The 19,110-nt window shown below is 38.6% G+C and overlaps 1 protein-coding gene across 2 annotated transcripts in view; it reads right to left on the bottom strand.

Moving 5' to 3' along the window:
* LOC149576158 (uncharacterized) overlaps positions 1 to 19,110 on the bottom strand; it is a 151,931-nt gene that overhangs the window by 84,578 nt on the left and 48,243 nt on the right. For both annotated transcript variants that reach the window (XM_089816503.1, XM_089816499.1), the window contains one exon: positions 1,003 to 1,242. In XM_089816503.1, the coding sequence (XP_089672629.1) occupies positions 1,003 to 1,242 (240 nt within the window). The remainder of the gene's footprint in view (positions 1 to 1,002; positions 1,243 to 19,110) is intronic.

Below are 19,110 nucleotides of genomic sequence, written 5' to 3'. Positions count from 1 at the left end.
GCAATTTTAGCTTTTTAACACAAATAAAATTATTTCTCTAGAGCCTAAAATCGATTTTGCAATTTTATTTCACCATCACAAAAATTAATCTTTTTCACCAAAAATAATCAAGATTATCCAAAAGACCAAATTTAACAAAATTTTCATTTTCGAAAATTATCCAAATTTACACAATTATATCCAAATTTTCAAAAGAAAATGTCTTAAGTACAAAATTCACAACTTTATCTTGCCAAGAGTTGTTCTTTAAAAATTGTTTGGCTCAAAGATGAAATTGGTTGCTCTAGAAAATCAAGCGGAATGGGTGAAAATAAATCTAACCTTTCTCCCCCCTAGCCTTGAAGGTGTCCAAGGCGCGAAATCTTCAAATTTGAAACCTTTGGACCGAAAATTGCTAAGGCAATCGAAAAAAAAGGGGGTCCCCAAAAATTTTGGGGTGATGGTGTGAAAACCTCACAACAATATCAAGCGCCATTATCGAGGTAACCAAAAGGCATCGTTAGTAAGGAGATATGTCTATTCATTGGCATGTCCCCAAAGATTTTTTATACATATAGTCCGATCAGTCTAAGTGTTAATGTACAGAACAAAAAGTGCAAAGCCTCTTAGAGTCCAATCTCTCTCTACTATTCATATTCAGATCTGCAAACATAATAATCAGAACTTAGTGTTAGTGTTTCAGAATCGTTACAATACTTGTGAAATATAGTTGCATCTCCATTCTGATTATAGCCTGCAAAGAATTATTAGACAGTAAGGATACTGTTCAAGAGATAAGAAAAATTAAAAGACACCTATATTCTAATCTGTAATGAATCTAATCTACATTAACAGTTTATATCTTGTTTTTTAAATTTCAAAAAGCAAAACAATTAGGGGTGGACATTAAAAATTCTATACCTGGGCATTTTTGCCATCTATTAAAATTTCCCAAAACACATAAAACATCACACAAATATATGCATGGCCTTAACATAAATGAAATATTTAATGGGTACAAACCTGTGTACTATTATCATTTGAAATTGCTTGCAACCAAACATGACCTTCTGGAAATATTTGTCCCCAGTTCTTCTCCTCATGGGCCCAACCTTGTCCATTTATATCCACTCCACTGGCATCCTTAAACTCATAAGAAGCTTTTGAACCTAAACTATCAATATACCAACGTGTAGGTAATATTGAAATAATGCTTGCCCATCCCTCTGGACCTTTATATGGATAAGAATGATTCCAATGTACCTGAAAATTATTCAAGAGCATCACTGATTTTTATTTCCAACCACTGCACAGATATTGAAAGTAGGTACAATGTGTGTCAAAGATTATGAAAACAATGAAATATTCTGATACGAGATAAAATTTGCCAACTAAAACTTGTATGCCTATAATTTACCACTAAAGAAGTCAATGAACAAATGAATTACACTGCATATGTCAAGTTAGTAGCCAATAAAATTACAAATTAAATTGTCGAGCATAATTATGTAAATTGGAAAATCACCACAAAACCTATTTTGTAATATATACAATATTTTCTTGCATTGAAAATACAAATTACAAATATCTACAAGTACACTCTTGTGCCTCCTAAACCCTTCAACCGCATTAGAACTTTGTGGTACATTGATCACAATTTTGGTGCTACCAACCATGGTCAGTGGGCTGTAGCTTGTATTGATATGAAAATTTTGTGTAGCATCAGATTTCAAGTAAAAAATTGTTGTTTATCTCAAATCTGATTCCAATCTCTATTATCTTGTCATCATTTTTCTCGTATGAATCTTCTCAGAATCATGCAACTCTACATTTCAAATCATTCATCCTGAAGAGAAAGGATAAGTTTCTGATAAAGAAACGCGTTTAAGTTTGGTAAACAAACATGCACCTGATTGACCCCCACAGAAATGAATCACTGCCCATCTGCCTAAAATTATTTTGAGTCTTTCTAAAATTAATACTTCATGCCAATTCAATATTCTGAACTTAGCATGCTGTGCATGCCAGCAAGGCTGTGGAATTTACTCTTGCATCTGTGATTTTATTACCAAGAGATTCAATGATAAGAAACTAAGCTTAATTTAAACTCTAGAAGTCGAAAGACAGATGAAGGGTTGTGATTATTGCAGAAAGAAACGTTAATAAGGAATCAAAAAAGGAGAAGGAAGCATTAATGGATCAACAAATATTATTTATAGTGCCCATGAAAAACCATTAAGGATTTGGTTGTCTGAGGATGATAACCCTTTTTATTTTCCTTCCTGGTTTGTGGACGAAAACCCCTGAATAAGGAAGATTAAAAAATTGTTTTCTGCAGACATTAATTGTTGTAGACTTAAAGAAAATAGATAATGCTACAGAAAATTATACCTGATTAAGTCTTGGCAGATTCCTAGGTCAAAGCAATTAACGGATTTCATTTTGACAGTGATTATTAAATAAGGAAGTTAAAACTATGGCATTCTGCTTAATAATCAATGTGAAATTATGTATGTCTGTGTGCACGTGCTAGGGCTTGAAACTAGAGGAACAAAAAAGTTCTTCCACCGGTGAATCTGCTTTCTTTGGATATGTAACTGAAAGATATGAATCTATGCTAGGTAGTGTTCATCAAAATGGTTGGTATGCTAGGCAAGGGGCTCGAAATACATTACAATTGGTAGCTGGAGGTCTGAACTTGTGAATGCAAATATACAATCAAAATATGAGTGAAATGGAACCTTGAAGGAAAAACATGTATTGGTGACTTGAGTTCTTACCAAAAGAATAAAACATAGATCCTATCCAACAAGCAAAAGAAAACAGCAAAAGAATTTAAACCAAATTTTGGAAAAAAAATTGTAGCAGCCAAAGAACTCTACACTTAGCAGAACAAGAGAAGATGGTCATGTTCAAAGAGTGGTAGAGGAACAATTGGAAACAGATGAGTACAGCCTTACTGCCTTATCAGTATATGAAGAAGAGTGCTATTTATAAAATCCAAAAACACCTACAAAGAATACTTGGAGGTATTCAAAGTAAACCAAACAGAAAAAAAGAAGCAATTGATGAAAGAAAAATCAAAATTTCAAAGAGAGGCCGAGTAACAAACTAGGAATATTTCAAAAGCAGAAAAGACAACCCAATACAGATCTGCAGGAAAGCTCTTTAGAGTGCCAGACCAAACACTGGAGTCAAGATCACACACTAGACTGTTGATCAGTCATAGCTCCTACTCAAGGGGCTTTAAAGAGCATTGGCATTTTTTCTAACGCAATTGAAACTTCCAAGAGAAATATCTTTTGTTGAAGGCTTCTAGTGTAGAGTACAACTGGCCTCTTATAAATGTGACTTTTTATGGCATATGACCCAAACCTAGAAGGGCGATTTCAGTTTGCATCCAAAAGTCTTGATAGATAATTCCACTTTGCTTTTAATTTTTAACTTCATAAATCATCACACTGCTCATTGGAAGCATGGCAAGAGTTTAGGTGTTTAAGATTGAAAATCCTAAGTTTTGCGAAATTCCGCTTAATGGTCTCTATGGCATAGATCTAGGAATGCTTGGATTAGAAATTCCAACTTTGTGAAAATTATGCCCTTGTTATGGGCTTCCATTCATCACCCATCCTTTGAGACTTGATCAACTGTTCTATTTATACATCATTTTCAGCTTATACAAGAAAACTGTGCTTGACATTTTTATTGGGAACATGGCAGAAGAACTTGGGATTTCCAACCTCATCTTGGGCCTGATCTCTCCTCATTTCTTGTCAAAAACATGGCTTTCCCATCGAATTTGGCCTTCAAAACTTACTTTTTTCCACCTTCTTAATCAACTTGAGTTGATTTTCATTGAAAATCATAATAACTGGGTGGAACTTTTGAATTCTTGGCATTTTGTGAGGGCAGAAACCCTATGATCTTGGGATATCCAACCCTTACCTGCCATGCCCGCTTTACCACTTTAAGCCAAAATTAATGTTTCAAGTGGTCTTCAAAGTTCAGTTATCATCAATCTTAATCTGACTGGCAAGTCAAAATGGCTAAATATTTATCGGCACAAGAATTCAATTCATTACAATTATGAGTCCTCGTCATTTTTCTCCAAGTGCTTGGTAAATTTCATCCTCTTTTCCTTCCATTTTTATCAAACTTCAACTTGGCTCTTTCAGCAATTTTGGTTAATCTCTCTATAGCGGAGATTTTAAAATGTTGGAAATGAAATTCGCAAGTCCTAAGAATTTTCGCCTTGGGATCGAAAATTCCGTGTTTTGGAGAATTCCATCATAAAATTCCACTCTAATTTTCATGCAACTTGGCCCTCAACCATCATTTTTATCCTTTTGATCAACTTGGAGTTGATAGATTTGATCAAAATACCACTCAAAGATGGGTGGAATTTTTGAAAAGATGGGATTTCGCAAGGACCCAAATCCTAGGATTTGGGGATTTCTAACCCTCTCACTTTGTTAACTCCAATTTTTCAATGGGTTTCTAGGGGAGAGGACCCAATAGTTGAGCACCCTAACTCCACGCTTCTCAAAATCCTATGTGGAAATTTCAAATCACTCCCATTTTTTAATAGTAGCTTACTTGGCAAGTCCCCTGCTTATAACTAAGGTTTCAGAGCCACATCATCAAATATGATGCCACATCAGCATGCTTTTTGCCAAAGAGTCCAAAACAGCCCAAAAAAAAGTGAGACCAATCATAGTGCATTAGAGACCCCCATACTTGTGCAACTGATGTGGCATCACACTATTGGTTGTTTTTTGGGAAAAGGGACACTTTTCATTCACTTATGGGTTATCATCATTAGCAAGAAAACCTTTAAAGTCACAACTATTGGTACAATCTTGTCAAAAATGTTGGATATCAAATCAACAAGTGTGGGTAGTAAGTTAACAACTCCTATCACAACCATTGGAACGCACTCAAGTACTGGGTCCTCTCCCCTAGTTTTCCATCCACATTTCATCATTTACATTAACCTATCACCTTAGGCGACTTTTATGCTTTGGCAGAGATTTTGATAAGTTGAGATTTTGCAAGAGAGAAAATACAAGGCTCTTGAGATTTCCAAGCTTATTTTGTGTGTTCAAATTCCTAGCTTGTTTACTTCAATTTCTTCAGCTTGGGGAGTGAGATGGTTTATATAAAATATAAAATTTAAGTATAAGATACATTTTGTATACTTTAAGTTATATTATATAAAAATATTGACAGGATGCTTGAGAGTGGATTTAGGTTCATAGGAGTTATAATTAAGAATTCATTTTTGGGAGATCCTAAAATAATTCAAACTTTGCCAAATTTTAGTGTAATGTTCCCATGTGCAGAGGACTAGAGACAGTCGGCTTGATGGTCGTACAAATTGTCTAGAGTAGGGACTGTACGGTGTGGAAGACACAGGAAAGGTCGTACAAAAGTTATGCTCTGGCCATATAGTGGAAGAAGGCAGCAATGTGTACGGTTCAAAAGGTCGTATGATGATCAATGGGGGCCGTATGGTGGTCAAGGATGGACGTACCATGGTAAAATCAGGTAATGCAAGTACAAGACAAGTGCCCATTGCCTCTTTCAGCTTATCAAAGGTGAGTTGCGCCTTTTCATTCCACTAGAAAGATCCCTTTCTTGTTAGATCTATTAGTGGTGCACTAAGCTGAGAGAAGCCCTTTTTAAACCTCCAGTAATAACTGCATAGTCCAAAAAATCCTCGCAACTCCATGAGTGATTTTGGGGGAGGCCAATTAAGGATATTTTGAATCTTCTCCTAATGAACTTGAATGCCATATTTACTGACAACATGTCCTAGGTACAATATTTCTGTCATACCGAATTTACACTTGGATTGCTTGGCGAACAAAGACTGATCCTTCATGATCCTTAGGATTTCATCCAGATGCTTTAGGTGCTCTTCCCATGTCCTGTTATAAATAAAAATATCATCAAAAAATACCAGTAAGTACTTACACAATTGTTTGTTGAAGATGCAATTCATGCATGATTGGAATGTAGCAGGTGCATTTGTTAGTACGAACGGCATGACTAGGAACTCATAATGCTTGTAGTGACAAGGAAAGGCCATCTTTTCCACATCTTCCTCCCTCATGCAGATCTGATGGTATCCAAAACGAAGCTCTATTTTTGGAAAATAGACTACGTCATGTAATTCATCCAACAACTCATCTATTCTTAGAATGGGATATCTATTCTTTATTGCTTTTTTGTTCAACGCATGGTAGTCCACAAACATGTGCATCGTCCCATCCTTTTTGAACAATACCACTAATGACGCAAAGGGGATAGAACTAGCACTGATCCATCCTTTATCCAGCAGTTTCTGAATCGTCCTTTCGATCTCATCTTTGAATTTCTTGGGATGGTTGTAGGGTGTAGTTTTGACTGGCTTGGCTCCAGCTTCCAACTCGATAGTATGTTCAAACCCTCGATGAGGCAGTATGCCAATAGGAATGTCTATAAAAACTTTATCATGTTCACTCAAAATATTATGGAGATCATCTTGGGGAGGTGTCTGTTGTCCTTTTATAGGTTTTGCCGAGACAGAACAATATGTAGCCCAAGCAACGTCATCACGCCAAAAAATTGCCTCCATCCGATGTGCGGAAACTTCCTTCGGACCCTCATTTTCCATTCCACGAAGAACAACCTTCTTTCCATCGACAACAAAAGTGAAGTCCATTTGTTTGAAGCTCTGAGTGTATTCATCAAGTGTCTCCATCCAATGTATGCCCAGAATAACCTCCATATCATCAAAGTCCACTATGAAGAAATCTTTGGTCACCGTGTGATTCGCCATTATGATACTTAGCTGAGGAACAAGGTGTGTGCAGGGCAAAAGAGTCCCTCTGGCAACCTTGACCTGGAATCCTGCGTGTCTCTGTCGGTAGACCTCTTTCTTTCACCAGAGATGAGTTTACGAAGTTTAGAGTAGCCCCACTATTGAGCAACACCATAACCCTTTTCCTTAAAGGGTTCCTCGTACACGAAACATCGTGCAGCTTGGGCTACTAGCAAAGGCAATAGTTCCTTCGCGTCATACCAATGTTGCAATTCTTTTTGTATGGTTCAAACTAACCATGTTGGTGTCGTCATGATGTTGGTTGTCTTCGGATGGTATTCCTTCTTGTTTGTCCTCATCATCGGACATGACCTCAATGTAGTGGATCTTTCCTTTTTCGAGGCATCTGTCGCCAAGTTCCCAAGGTCCCTTGCAATTGAAACATAGTTTCTTCCTTCGAAGCTCTTGTCTAGTAGTTTCGTCCAACGACAGCTTCTTGGGTGGAGGTTTATTATTTCTGTCCCTCAAAAAAACTAGCAATTTGGAATGTGAGTAACTTCGAGAGGATGATGCCGATGATGATGCCATACTCTGTTTTCTTAATGGCCTCCAACAAGGTGGCAAGATTGAACCCCTTTACCCAACCTTTCAATGGTTCTATCAGTCCGTCCATGAAGAGTACTATCCGTCTTCTTTCAAAAATGTCCATGACCAAAGCAGAGAGTTTCTAAAATTCCGCAATGTACTAATCGACCGATCCAATTTGCCTCAACTGTACCAAATCTTTGAAATTGAGTTATGGATCTTTACCATCAAATCAATCTATCAATATCTCAGTGAATTCCGCATATGTATTTATTTGATCATGCCCCTGTGTGATGGTGTTGTGATGCCACCATTCATGCACTACTCCCTCCAAATGTAATGCCACAAATTTAATTGCTTCTTCGTATGTCATGGGATTAAGCTGGAAGTATTGGCCTTCATTACCCACGCTTGTACAGATATGGATCCGTCAAATGGAGACAAATTTACTTTACTCAACTTCCTCTTGAGATCATCATTAAAATATCCTCTGCTTCTACCTCCCGAGTATCTCATTCTCAAATCTGCATAATCTTTGTAGGATATATCTTCCTCCAAATTCACATCCTTCCAATCTTCCCTCAACTGTTCTTGCATTTCTTCAAAGGTTGGTTGTTTCCCTTCGTGTGGTGCCTCCGTCTGTGGTGGAAAAGATGGCATGGAAGGTCGAGAGCGTGCTGGATGAGGGTTAGCTTTACCCGACACCGAGTCTGCGTTGTGACCATTTTGTTCACCAAATATTTTATTGTCTGCCAACTTCTTGAGAGTTTCTTCCATGATTCACTGAGTATCATTAATCTATGCTTAATTCCTCGCAAGTTCTCTTAGTAGTGCCATGAGTTCGGCAGCTACGAGTTCTGGTTCAGTAGCCATTCTATCAACAGAATGGGTTCTTCTTCTCTTCCTACTATAAACTCTCATTCACTATCCACAGACTAGCAAGATCGAGGCTTTGATACCACTGTAATGTTCTGACATGGAGAGGGCTAGAGACAACCGACTTGATGGTCATACAGATTGTCTAGAGTAAGGACCGTATGGTGTGGAAGACACAGGAAAGGCCATCCGGAAGTTATGCTTTGGCCATACGGTGGAAGAAGGCAGCAATGTGTACGGTTCAAAAGGTCGTACAGTGATCAATGGGGGCCGTATGGTGGTCAAGGATGGTCGTACCATGGTCTATGCTGGGTGTACGGTGGAGATGGAGGGGATGGTCTATAGTGTGAGAGCCAAGAAGGCTGTATGGTGAGCAGTACGGTAGACAAATGGAAGATGGAAGGGAAGGACAGAGGTGTGGGTGGATGGTAAGAATGAAGGTCATACGGGCAATGAGGAAGTAGTACGGGAATGTCTAGAAGCCGTATGGTTAGGTATCTGAGCCACAACTGTGAATGCAATCTGGTTCATACATAAACACAATAGATTTAGGTGAAATCCAGACACAATAATAGAGATTTGAATAGGAATAATCCTTCAATTAATATATGCCGAAAGATGATGCTCCGATTTGCCAGATCTGAGCAAAGTGTTACAGGCGATGGAATAGGGTGAGGGTTAAATCCCACTGAAACAGAATAAACCAAATAGGGAAGGTCTTTCACTTCCAAAATGGCGAACAACAAAGAACTCCAATAGGAATTCACAGTACAGAGAAAAATAATCCAAATTGCATACCTAAAGACTACCTACAAGCCATACTTAAATACCCATCGGGGAAAACTTTCCAAGGTTGTACAAAGATAGCCAACAGCAACACAACTACGGAAACAAAACAAAAATGGGTCCGAGATATATTAAATCAATCGGCCCACTAACAATAGTTTTAAACTATTTTATGACGGGAATACTACATTTAGAATAGCATGCCTCCATCAATGTTACCTCTCACAATTTTTCTTGACTTTCTAAAAGGTGAAATTGAAACTAAAATAAGGATTTTAAAAAGAATCTAGCTCATCTATCACAAATCCCTTAATTTCAACTCCATATCCTTGATTGACTTAGCCCAGCTCTCACCCATATTCTTGATAGATTTGACTACCCAACAAGCCAAAGTTGCCCAAACTCATCTCTTAGACTTGGAGACTTGAAAATTGCCAACACCTAAGGCCAATACTCCTACTACCAATGCAAAAAGAGAAGGTCCCCATTTGCAATGGGGTGATGGTGTGAAAAACTCACAATAAATCTTTGTCGTAAGTATATTGTACTATTATTTGTAGATACATTTGGGGTTTTCTCCTTCTATCTAAAGGACTCTCTTGTTGAAGGGTTGCTTAAACAGCCAATTATGTTGTAGTCCCTAGGCTTTCGTTCCCATTGCAGAAGTGGGATATGGATGCATATAGACTAGGAATAAATCCAATCTAGATTAGATTAGCAATTGTGATGCCAAATAGTATTATGATCCTCCTTGATAAAGTCTGATACTATCTTTTATGTCTGCCCCAACAAGAGAATATTCAATTAACCTTGTTCTCTTAGAATATAGAGTTATGATCTACTGTACTCCTACCAAGAATGCACATAATATACATTGATGTATAAGATCATTCAACCCTTTAGGAAGCCCAAGAATATCTCTAGCACTTTATTGAGCACCTTTAGATCAATATGATGATTATATGAACATAATTTTTCTTACATATAAAAATAGTAACAGAGAAAATTGATATAAGATATCCGCCAATAAGAAAAAGTTTACTTTGACCTTAGAGGATATATAATTCTGAATTGTCAGATTATCTCATTTATTACGATATCAGCAGATCTCTGATTTTCAAATGAATTGGTGCACAGTGGAGGAGTGTGGATCTTCCTTATTGTATGATGCAATAGAAATTCTCATCCAAGTACTATTTGATCATCCTCCCTGGTTCTCAACCTTTATATCCCTACATTTTGAGACATAATGAGTCCATTAATACGAAAATATAGATGCTCCTTATTGTTGTTGATTATGACAGAGTTCCAATAATGATCTGATTAGTTTTCCTAAATGTAGGCCTTCTAAGTATGCAAATGATTGACGTTGTCACTGATTACAGGCCACTTTGTTCATGTATCTATAGCCTTGCAAAAGGGTGGATAAATAGCACTCCTCCATGTTTGATTTGCTTGTTTCAGCCATGTGGAAGTCCACCATCCTTTTCATCCCTCACGCTCTTCGCTCTCCCTCAAAAGCAAATGCCATAATACATGTCCCATGAACCAATGGTTCAATGTGGATTGCAAAGCCTTCCATCGCTCTGTACGTTCCGCCTTTAAGGCTCATTCCCCCACTTTTCCCACCTTCATTCTTCTTACTTCCATTTTCTTCATTGTAAGAAACGATCCTTTATTGCGCCTCAATGTAAATCCCTATGCTCCATGCTTATCCACAACCCCTAGCTTTTCTAGCGCACCCTATTCCCCCGATGTTCCCCTCCACCCTTCATCCTTGACTTTCGCTCCCTAACCTCTCACACCACAGCTCTTTATGACATTTATGGGCAACCTTCTATCCACCCCATTCTGCCTCCTTACTGCCACTTGGTCACCCCTTCTAACATTTACGAGGCCATTAGATCTATGAGATGCAGTAGAGCGGCAGATGAGAAAGGGTTCTAGGCTGAACTCTTCAAGTTTGGTGCTCTGGTTCTTGGCTCCTATCTCTCTATACTCTTTACTAGAGTGGTTTGTACTAGTTTTCTTGTTTCTTAGTCTAGACATTTGATTTATCCGATTCACAAGACGACCTATTTCTGACCCTAGTAACTATAGGATCATTATGATCGAACACACATTTGCCAAACTTTATGCTACAGCCCTGAATACTATGTTATCCAAAGAGCTTGACAGGAGAGGTTGTAGAGCTAGAGGACAGGCTGGTTTCTGAGTTGACTACCAGATCATGGATCACATTTTTACTTGATGGGCTATTACTGAGGAGGCTAGACACAGATAGGTGAAAGTTTACTGCTACTTTGCTGATTTTCGCAAGGCTTTTGATTTTGTTCCTAGGATGGCTCTATTTCAGAGGCTTCGTATGATTGAGATTTCAGAGATGCTACTAATTGTGATCATGAGATGATATGAAACTATGGTGGGTAGATTCAGGACTCCTGAGGGTTTCTCAGTTCCGATCCATAGCACCATTAGGGTTAAACAAGGCTGCCCTCTCTCCCCCATTTTGTTCGGTCTGTATATTGACAAGCTTGAGAAGTTTTAAAGTCCTCGCTCCCAGGTGATGGATGCTACTTACATCAGGTCTTGATCTCCATTCTTCTTTTTGCAGATGATGTGGTTTTTCTTGCTTCTTCTCCTGATAGTTTTGTTGTGAGGTTCTCACACCATCACCCCAAAATTTTGGGGACCCCCATTTTCTTGATCACCTTGGCGAAATTTTTTGAAGTTGTCCAAAAGTTTCCGATTTTAGAAAATTTTACACCTTGGATGCCTTTGGGCTAGGAGAAATGGTTAGATTTGTTTTTCATATGGTTCTAACTTGATTTTCCGGAATTGGTAATTTTATCCTCAGGCCGAACAAATTCAAGGACAACATTTTTTTTTGATAGTAAGAATAATATTTGGTGGGGTAAATTTACAAATTTTTGGGACTTAGACGATTTATTTTGAAAATTGGATATAATTGTATAGACTTGAACATTTTCAAAATGAAATTTTTTAGATTTAATTGTTTTGGAAAATCTTGAATTTTTTAGTGAAAAGGAAAATTTTGAAAGAGTGAAATTAAATTGGAAAAGTTGATTTTGGAATGCTAGAAAAATGATTTATCTTGAAAAAATAAAATTAATTGCATTGCAAAATCGAAATGGACTTAATTGCAAAATTTTGCATTAAATTGGTTAAAATTGCCTTGAAAATTTTTAAAATATTTAAAGAGATTGGTAAATTAAAATTGAAAAATCAATTTTAGCTTGCTAAATCCAATTTTAAATGATATTTTAATTACCAAAACATCATTAAATGAAAATTTTAACACCTCCAAAGCTTTCTTAATTTTATTTTGCAATTTTGGTCCTAACTGGCAATTAAAAATGCAAATTTCACTAAGGCAAAACTAATTTTCGAGCTAGGCATTTAATTTTGGACCATGAATGGTGGCCTACTTTAATTTCTTGTCTCTCCTAGGGCTAGTCGGCCAGCTAGAGGGAGCAAGTGGATTGAGATATAAGAAGGGCTCCCCCTTTCTTACCTCCTCATTCATTCCATCCTCCTCTTCCATGCTTGGGCTAATTTTCTAGAGGGCAGCGAGTTTTCCTTCTTTGGGCGATTTTTCCAGATTTTGATGTTTTGTGTAAGGGCAGATTTTCATTGTTGGCAATCTGATTTTCTTCCATGAGGGCTGCAATTCTGCCCTAGGCGACTTTTTATGGCAGATCAGAATTTCTTGCCCTAGGCAATTTATTGTGGAGGTTTGATTTCCTCTGAGAAGTGTGAATTTTGCCTTTGAAGTTGGATGATTTTATTTGTGAGAAAGTTATTTAGTCCAAGACCCGATTGGTGGCAAGGTGTGGGCAATTTCAAAGAGTTTAGAATTCTGATTTTGCAAGGAGATTTGAATTTTCTTTAGAATCTGATCCGAACTTCAAAGAAGACCTGGCTATTGGTAAAGGTAAATTGAATTCATTATTTAGAGCTGAAAGGCGGTTCTTAAGCAGATTTCACTCCTTGTTCTTGCTCGGTTTTGTTTCCCTTATGTTCTTTTTGCATTCATCATCCACCACTTCATCATCCCATCTATAGGTTGAAGTTTGGAGAGATAAGTGTAGATTCCATGATAGGACATTTGGTGAGGCAGAAATAAGCTAGACTACCATAGGAAAGAAGTTGGGAGATATAAGTGTGGTCCATCCTAAGGTAATGAAGAGGCAAAAATAAGTGGTAGTCCCACCCCTAGGTTGAAGATTGGAGATTGATAAGTGCAGTGATTGGACTTGGCGAGGCAAAAATAAGTTAGAATCCATCGATAGAAAGAAGGTTGGAAATCGATAAGGGTAGTCCATATCACTTAGAACGAAGGGTCAAAAATAGGTGTTTAGGATGGTTGATGTTAGTGAAAGCAAGAACCCAAAGAGAATGAACACCAAGAAAGACAAAGAGGACATGATGCCCAAGAACACCTTTTCAAAAGTGAGGCGAATAACCGATACCAATATCAGTACAGTAAACATGATACAGCTAAAGAGCAGACTGAAGGAAGGATAATCCCCCATGGCAAAGAAGATATACAGGAGTGGAATTGTACACGCGACGGCCTTCCCTCCTACCTTGCCTTGCCTAGAGTTGGTTATGGAATGTGCATCCAAGCTTGATTTGGTTAGCAAATCCATCATTTTTTATGAAGGGAAAAGAGTGTTGGCCAACATTGGTGGATAGATGATCGAAGAAGTATTTAACATTCCCTAGTACAAGAGCATGACAATGGTAATGATGGACCAAGCGACCAAGTCATTTCAGGATAACCAGGAGGCTTATTTCATGCATCTAAAGTAGGATTGGCTATACAAAGGAAAGAAGGGAGTCACTAGATCATCCAGGCTCACCGTGTCAGACTTCAAATCAGAATATGGCAATCTCATTGTGCTTCTCAACCAGATCATGGGCCTAGCTCAAGGTATGCGATTCGAAAATTGGATGTACTTCTTTATTGATGAAATTGAAAAAGGGAAAAGAAGATTTGATTGGGCTAGGATCATAAGTGAGAATCTAGAATTGCAGCTTAGGACCATGCAAAATCAAAACCAATTCTATATATGGCATCCTATCTGTTCTATTTGATTGCAAGATTGTATGAAAATCCAGGACTTAAGGCCTTAGGAGTAATTGGCAATGGGTTGGGGCAATGTTTGGTGCATGAATGCTATCCACAACTTCATTTGCACAACAACAAAGACTATAAGATATTTTGTGACGCCTTTGCCATGAAGACAGTAAGGGTATTGCAAGGGACACCTACTAAGAGGCTTTCATTGGAAGCAAAAGCAAAGATTAAGAAATATGGGAGTTGGTTCATCTAGTTTCCGCAATTCACTTATATTCGAGTGGTAGGAAGCATAGTTTGTCCCAAGAGACTTCCAAGGTACCCACCCGACAAGGTGGTTTTGATGGAGTTGGCTAAGCAACTTGAGTGTTATGACAGAATAATGAAACTCAAGGGTAAGATAGGGATTACTTTCTCATTTGGAATTGGCAATGATAGTTGCCCCAATCCTGTCGCCTTTGCAATTGCGGAGAAAGAATTGGAATGATATCATCTGGGATAATAGAGCAAGGCAAGGATTCGATCCTAAGGGTCTTATCAAGGCATCTCATGGAAACACATTCAAACATGTTCCTACCATAGAAGATTTCTGGGCCAATACATGAGATGACTTTCATGCGAGGAAGCTAGCTTTCTCAAGATTGTCAATGAACATGATGAGAGATATCAAATGGAGAGGTTTTGATATTCCCGATCAATTGGAGGATGATGAAAATGTGTTGAAAGAAAATTATAATACAGTGGAGGGAACAGAATTGAATCTAGTAGATTGGAATGATCACCAGGATCCTTCCTTGAAGGCGGTTACAAGAGCAGTTGATTTGCACACCGAGTCGTGGTACAATAGGAAGTTGAGGAAATTGCAAAGTCAAAGGGTACACCTTACTTATGAGAAGATGAAACCAAAGGAAGGTCCAGTGGAATCAATTGGACAGAAAGGAGAAGGAAGTAGCCAGTAGCAAGGGATGGTTAGAAGTAAGAAGAGAGCTTTGTAGGTTGAGAAAAGTAAAGAACATTTGGAACCTCTAGCAAAGAGATAGAATACAATGCCATCAAGGGAAAGCATAATTGAGGCTAGAGGCTAATAACATAACACAAGTGAACAAAGGGTCGCAGTAGAGGTGAGCTCTAATTCAAAATCAAGTGGTTACAGTGATAGCACCGAGTATTCTCCTCTCTCAAAGAATCAGCATGGAGACGATATGGCAGTTACTAGTGGAGAAGAAGATGGGCCAGTTGATATTGAGGAAGTAAGCCAAGCGCCCGAGGCCGTTGGTGATGATCAGCTAATTGAACCAAATCTAGATTTGGGGAGATGCACCACACCACTATGGTTAAGGCAAATGCTTATGCCAAGAGGCGAGGTAGTGACTGCCCGAACAGCTGAAGACATCCAAGGATTAATGGGAAAGTGTGATACCGAGAACCAGAAACAAATGGAAAAAACAGTGGCAAAGGTGAGTAGGAGCAACAATGATGGTCACTGAAAGGTTCAGATTGCTATACCAATAGTCAACAAGGCACTGGATGAGATTACAACTCAGGAATATGAAATAGTAGAGCATAGCCTAGGAAGAAACACGAATGACATGGAATGTGAGGAGATCTGGGAGGGCATAGTTTCAATCAGAGAAAGGTTGAGGAAAGCAAATGAAAGGATCATAAAGTTGGAGGCCCAGAACAAATATTGGAGAGATTGCAGCCTATCCAACAATTGCACCAGGCAACCCTTCCTCAAGACAGCAAGAGCAACATAGAAGAGATATCGGCTCAGTTGCATGAAGTCAAGGATTGGATCCATGATACAATCCAAGACGGGCGAAATTTCTTGCCTTCCTTTATCTTGACATTCCGGTCATTAATGACTATTAGAGACAAATTCAGAATATTTGAAGGTGAGTGGAAGGATTTCCTTCCAGTCAAGGACTTAGCCATTCCCAGGCTACAGACATTCATTGGGCTACCAAAAAAATATTTGGAAAGAGCCAAGTTGGTTAATGAAGGAGGATTGAGTACAATTGAGTCTTAGTTTGTTGCCTTGACTACCAAATTGAGAACATTGGAGGAAATACAGAATATGATTGCACAGCACCGCCCAGGCGTTGACACTTCCATTTCAACCATGATGAGCAACGTTGGGACAGCACTTGATTTTGAAGATATCAGAGGAGAGCATCAATGAGACAGAGTTGGGATCAAGATTGGATGAGCTAGGGAAGGTTGCTATCAAGAAAAAACATTTGGGCACCCTTGCCTCCCTCAATGTCTTTATCGGATATGCCAAAGAATATGAGCACCATGAGAAGACACTCCAAGTAGCAAGCGGCATGATGAATTCAACTTAGCTCAAGATGAGACACACACCTTACCCTCCCATGGAGAAAGTCAACGAAAGGCTAGCTAAGTTCATTGCCTTGGTGAAAAGGATGAAAGAAAAAGGGAGATTTATATTAGAAGATCATTAATGTAAGCCCAAGTGGCAATTTCTCTTTCTTCTAGGGTAGGACAAGTGTCTAATTCTGATTGGCTTCCATTTTGGTGCCTTCTCATTGGTTGCCACTTTTCCTTCTTTTTTTTCATTGGTCCATTGATGAGGTGGCATCTTCTCATTGGTCGATGGGGTGGCAACCCTAATTAGGGTTTCTAGGATCCAATCTAGATCATCGGTTTTGCCTCTTTATCTCTACCGTCGGTTGTAAATTTTGGCCTCTATATAAGGTCATTTGCTCTCATTTGTAAAGGGTTGAAGAAAATTGTTGCTCAAAATAATGCCAAAATCGCTTTTCTTTCTCATTGTTGTGACTTGCATGGTGATTAAGAATATTTGGTGTTATTGCATGGTTTCTACTTCCAATAGTTAGAATAAGATTTTCTTTGAAGTTGTTAAAATAGATTTCATTTCAAGTTGCTAAGTAGAGAGAAAAGTAGATAGATAGTTGCATGGTAGTATTAGTAGATGTTCGATAGGGATCTATAACTAGGCCACTAGCATCCTAGTGGCTTGTTGGGAAGCCTTGTTTGGTAAACTAGTTCATTTTCCTTTGAATCATTACATGTGTGGAGGTAGAGCCACTAGTTATCTTTCATTAGATTCGATCCCCGTCCATTTGCTAGTCTTTTCGTTCATAGGAGGAGTAGAATAGCAAGTAGTTTAGGAGTTGGAGTTTTGAAGAGGAAAGTTAGGAAGGCGTAAGTCATAAGAATATTCACCCTCCATCACCATCACCTTCTCCATAAACATCATCTGGCATTCACATCGAATCACCATCACCATCATTCCACCAAAGGTCCAAGTTGTCCTCAAACAAATAGTGTAAGGCCGCCTAAGTGATTACCAGCAAATCACATCGATATACTGAGTTAGTATCCACAGGTGTAAGGAACATTGGAGTTTTTCTCATGTCTTCATAAGTATTAACTTTTCAAGAGAGGAATTGAGTGTTTGATATCCCATATCAAGTGTTCAACTGCTATATGTTATGTAGTGGTACAAAACTGACATCAACAAGTTTACAAAGGCTTCTTGATGGTTTGGTTTCCTTTTGTGACTAGAGGCAGCTTGTAGTTAACCTAGGTAAGACTCAGGTTATGGTCTTTAATTGCTTAAAGACTTCTCATCTTCATTTCTTCTTTTAAGGGCAGGAGATTGAGATTACTTCTTATATGTATTTGGGAGTGAAGTTTTTTGGACCCTGCTTTAGTATGAGACCGGCGATTCAATCCAGATTTAGTAAGGGTATGGGATCTCTTGCTATGCTTGACAAAAAGTGCTTTAGACACCATTTTCAAGATACCTCGTCCAAGTTATCCCTCTTAGACTCTCTTGTTCAGCCAACTGTTCTTTATGGATCTGTGGTTTGGGGGCCTTCTCTCCTTGTCTTTGATTGGACCTCGATCAAACAGGTGCAGACTTCACTTCTATATTGTATCATTAGATGTCACAAGTTCACTTCTCATAGTATCATTCTTGCTGAGTTCGGCGTTCATCCCTTCAGACTTGCAGCCATATTTGACCTGATTTGGTTCCTTCATCGCCTTCGTGGTTTTGCGGATTTAGCTAGAGAATAGGATAGATACTCATACCTAGCATATTGCTCTTCTGCTGTAACTGCGAGGTCTAATACTAGCTCTTGTGCTTGTTGTTGGTATGCGCAAGCATCCTCTCTGTTGAGCTCGATTAGGATTGATATCAACTGCCTCCCTCCATACCAGTTCTCGCTGGATGCCCCTGCTCATCTCCTTCCCTCTCATTAGGAATTAAATGAACAGGTCAGACTGGATATCTACAAACAGTACATTATCACCACCTGGACTAACCCTCCTGATGGGTTACGTCCGAGGATGGCCTTTTATGCTGAGCACTTTCTGGAGATCTGTGATGGGGTTATTGTTCATCCTAGTTACCTATCTCAATGTTGGTTTCATGCTCTGCATATCTCTCTGGGGTCCTTCAAAGTTGGTTCTCAGCACCTTCGAGCTCAGACCAACCATCATATTGACAACAATGAACAAATCTGTCAGCTATTTACTTTAGTGGAGATCGAGACAGAGACTCACTTTTTTTTCGTTGCCCTATCTATTATGAGATTAGAGGTAGATTTCATTGTCTATGCTGAGACTGTTTTTCTCTTTCAGCTTTCTTTAGTTACATTGACTCACGGTGTCTCGCACTTTATCTTCAAGAGGCCACCTTGCTCCATGATAGTACTTTACAGTCACTTCTTTCTTCCCAGGATTCCTTTGATCAACTTATTACTGCCTTTTTCTCACCCTTATCCCCATTAAGGGGTGTGAAAAGGCCGTCCAGTTCTATCAATCATTCTAGATCTGTCAAACCTCGTAGCAATTTCTCTCGTCAGCAACACTCCTCTAGGAGCTCACAAAGACAGATCAAGGCTCATGTACTCCCGCAATCTTATCCTTCTATGACTGATTTCTTTTCGACAATGAAGGACTCCTAATCTTTATCTTGGCA

The sequence above is a fragment of the Cupressus sempervirens genome, chromosome 1 (assembly GCF_028749045.1).
Source record: "Cupressus sempervirens isolate cs-2001-9-10 chromosome 1, ASM2874904v1, whole genome shotgun sequence".
Classification (NCBI taxonomy): Eukaryota; Viridiplantae; Streptophyta; class Pinopsida; order Cupressales; family Cupressaceae; genus Cupressus; species Cupressus sempervirens.
The sequence above is the reverse complement of the archived record's forward strand: the minus strand, read 5'-3'. Positions and strand labels throughout refer to the sequence as shown.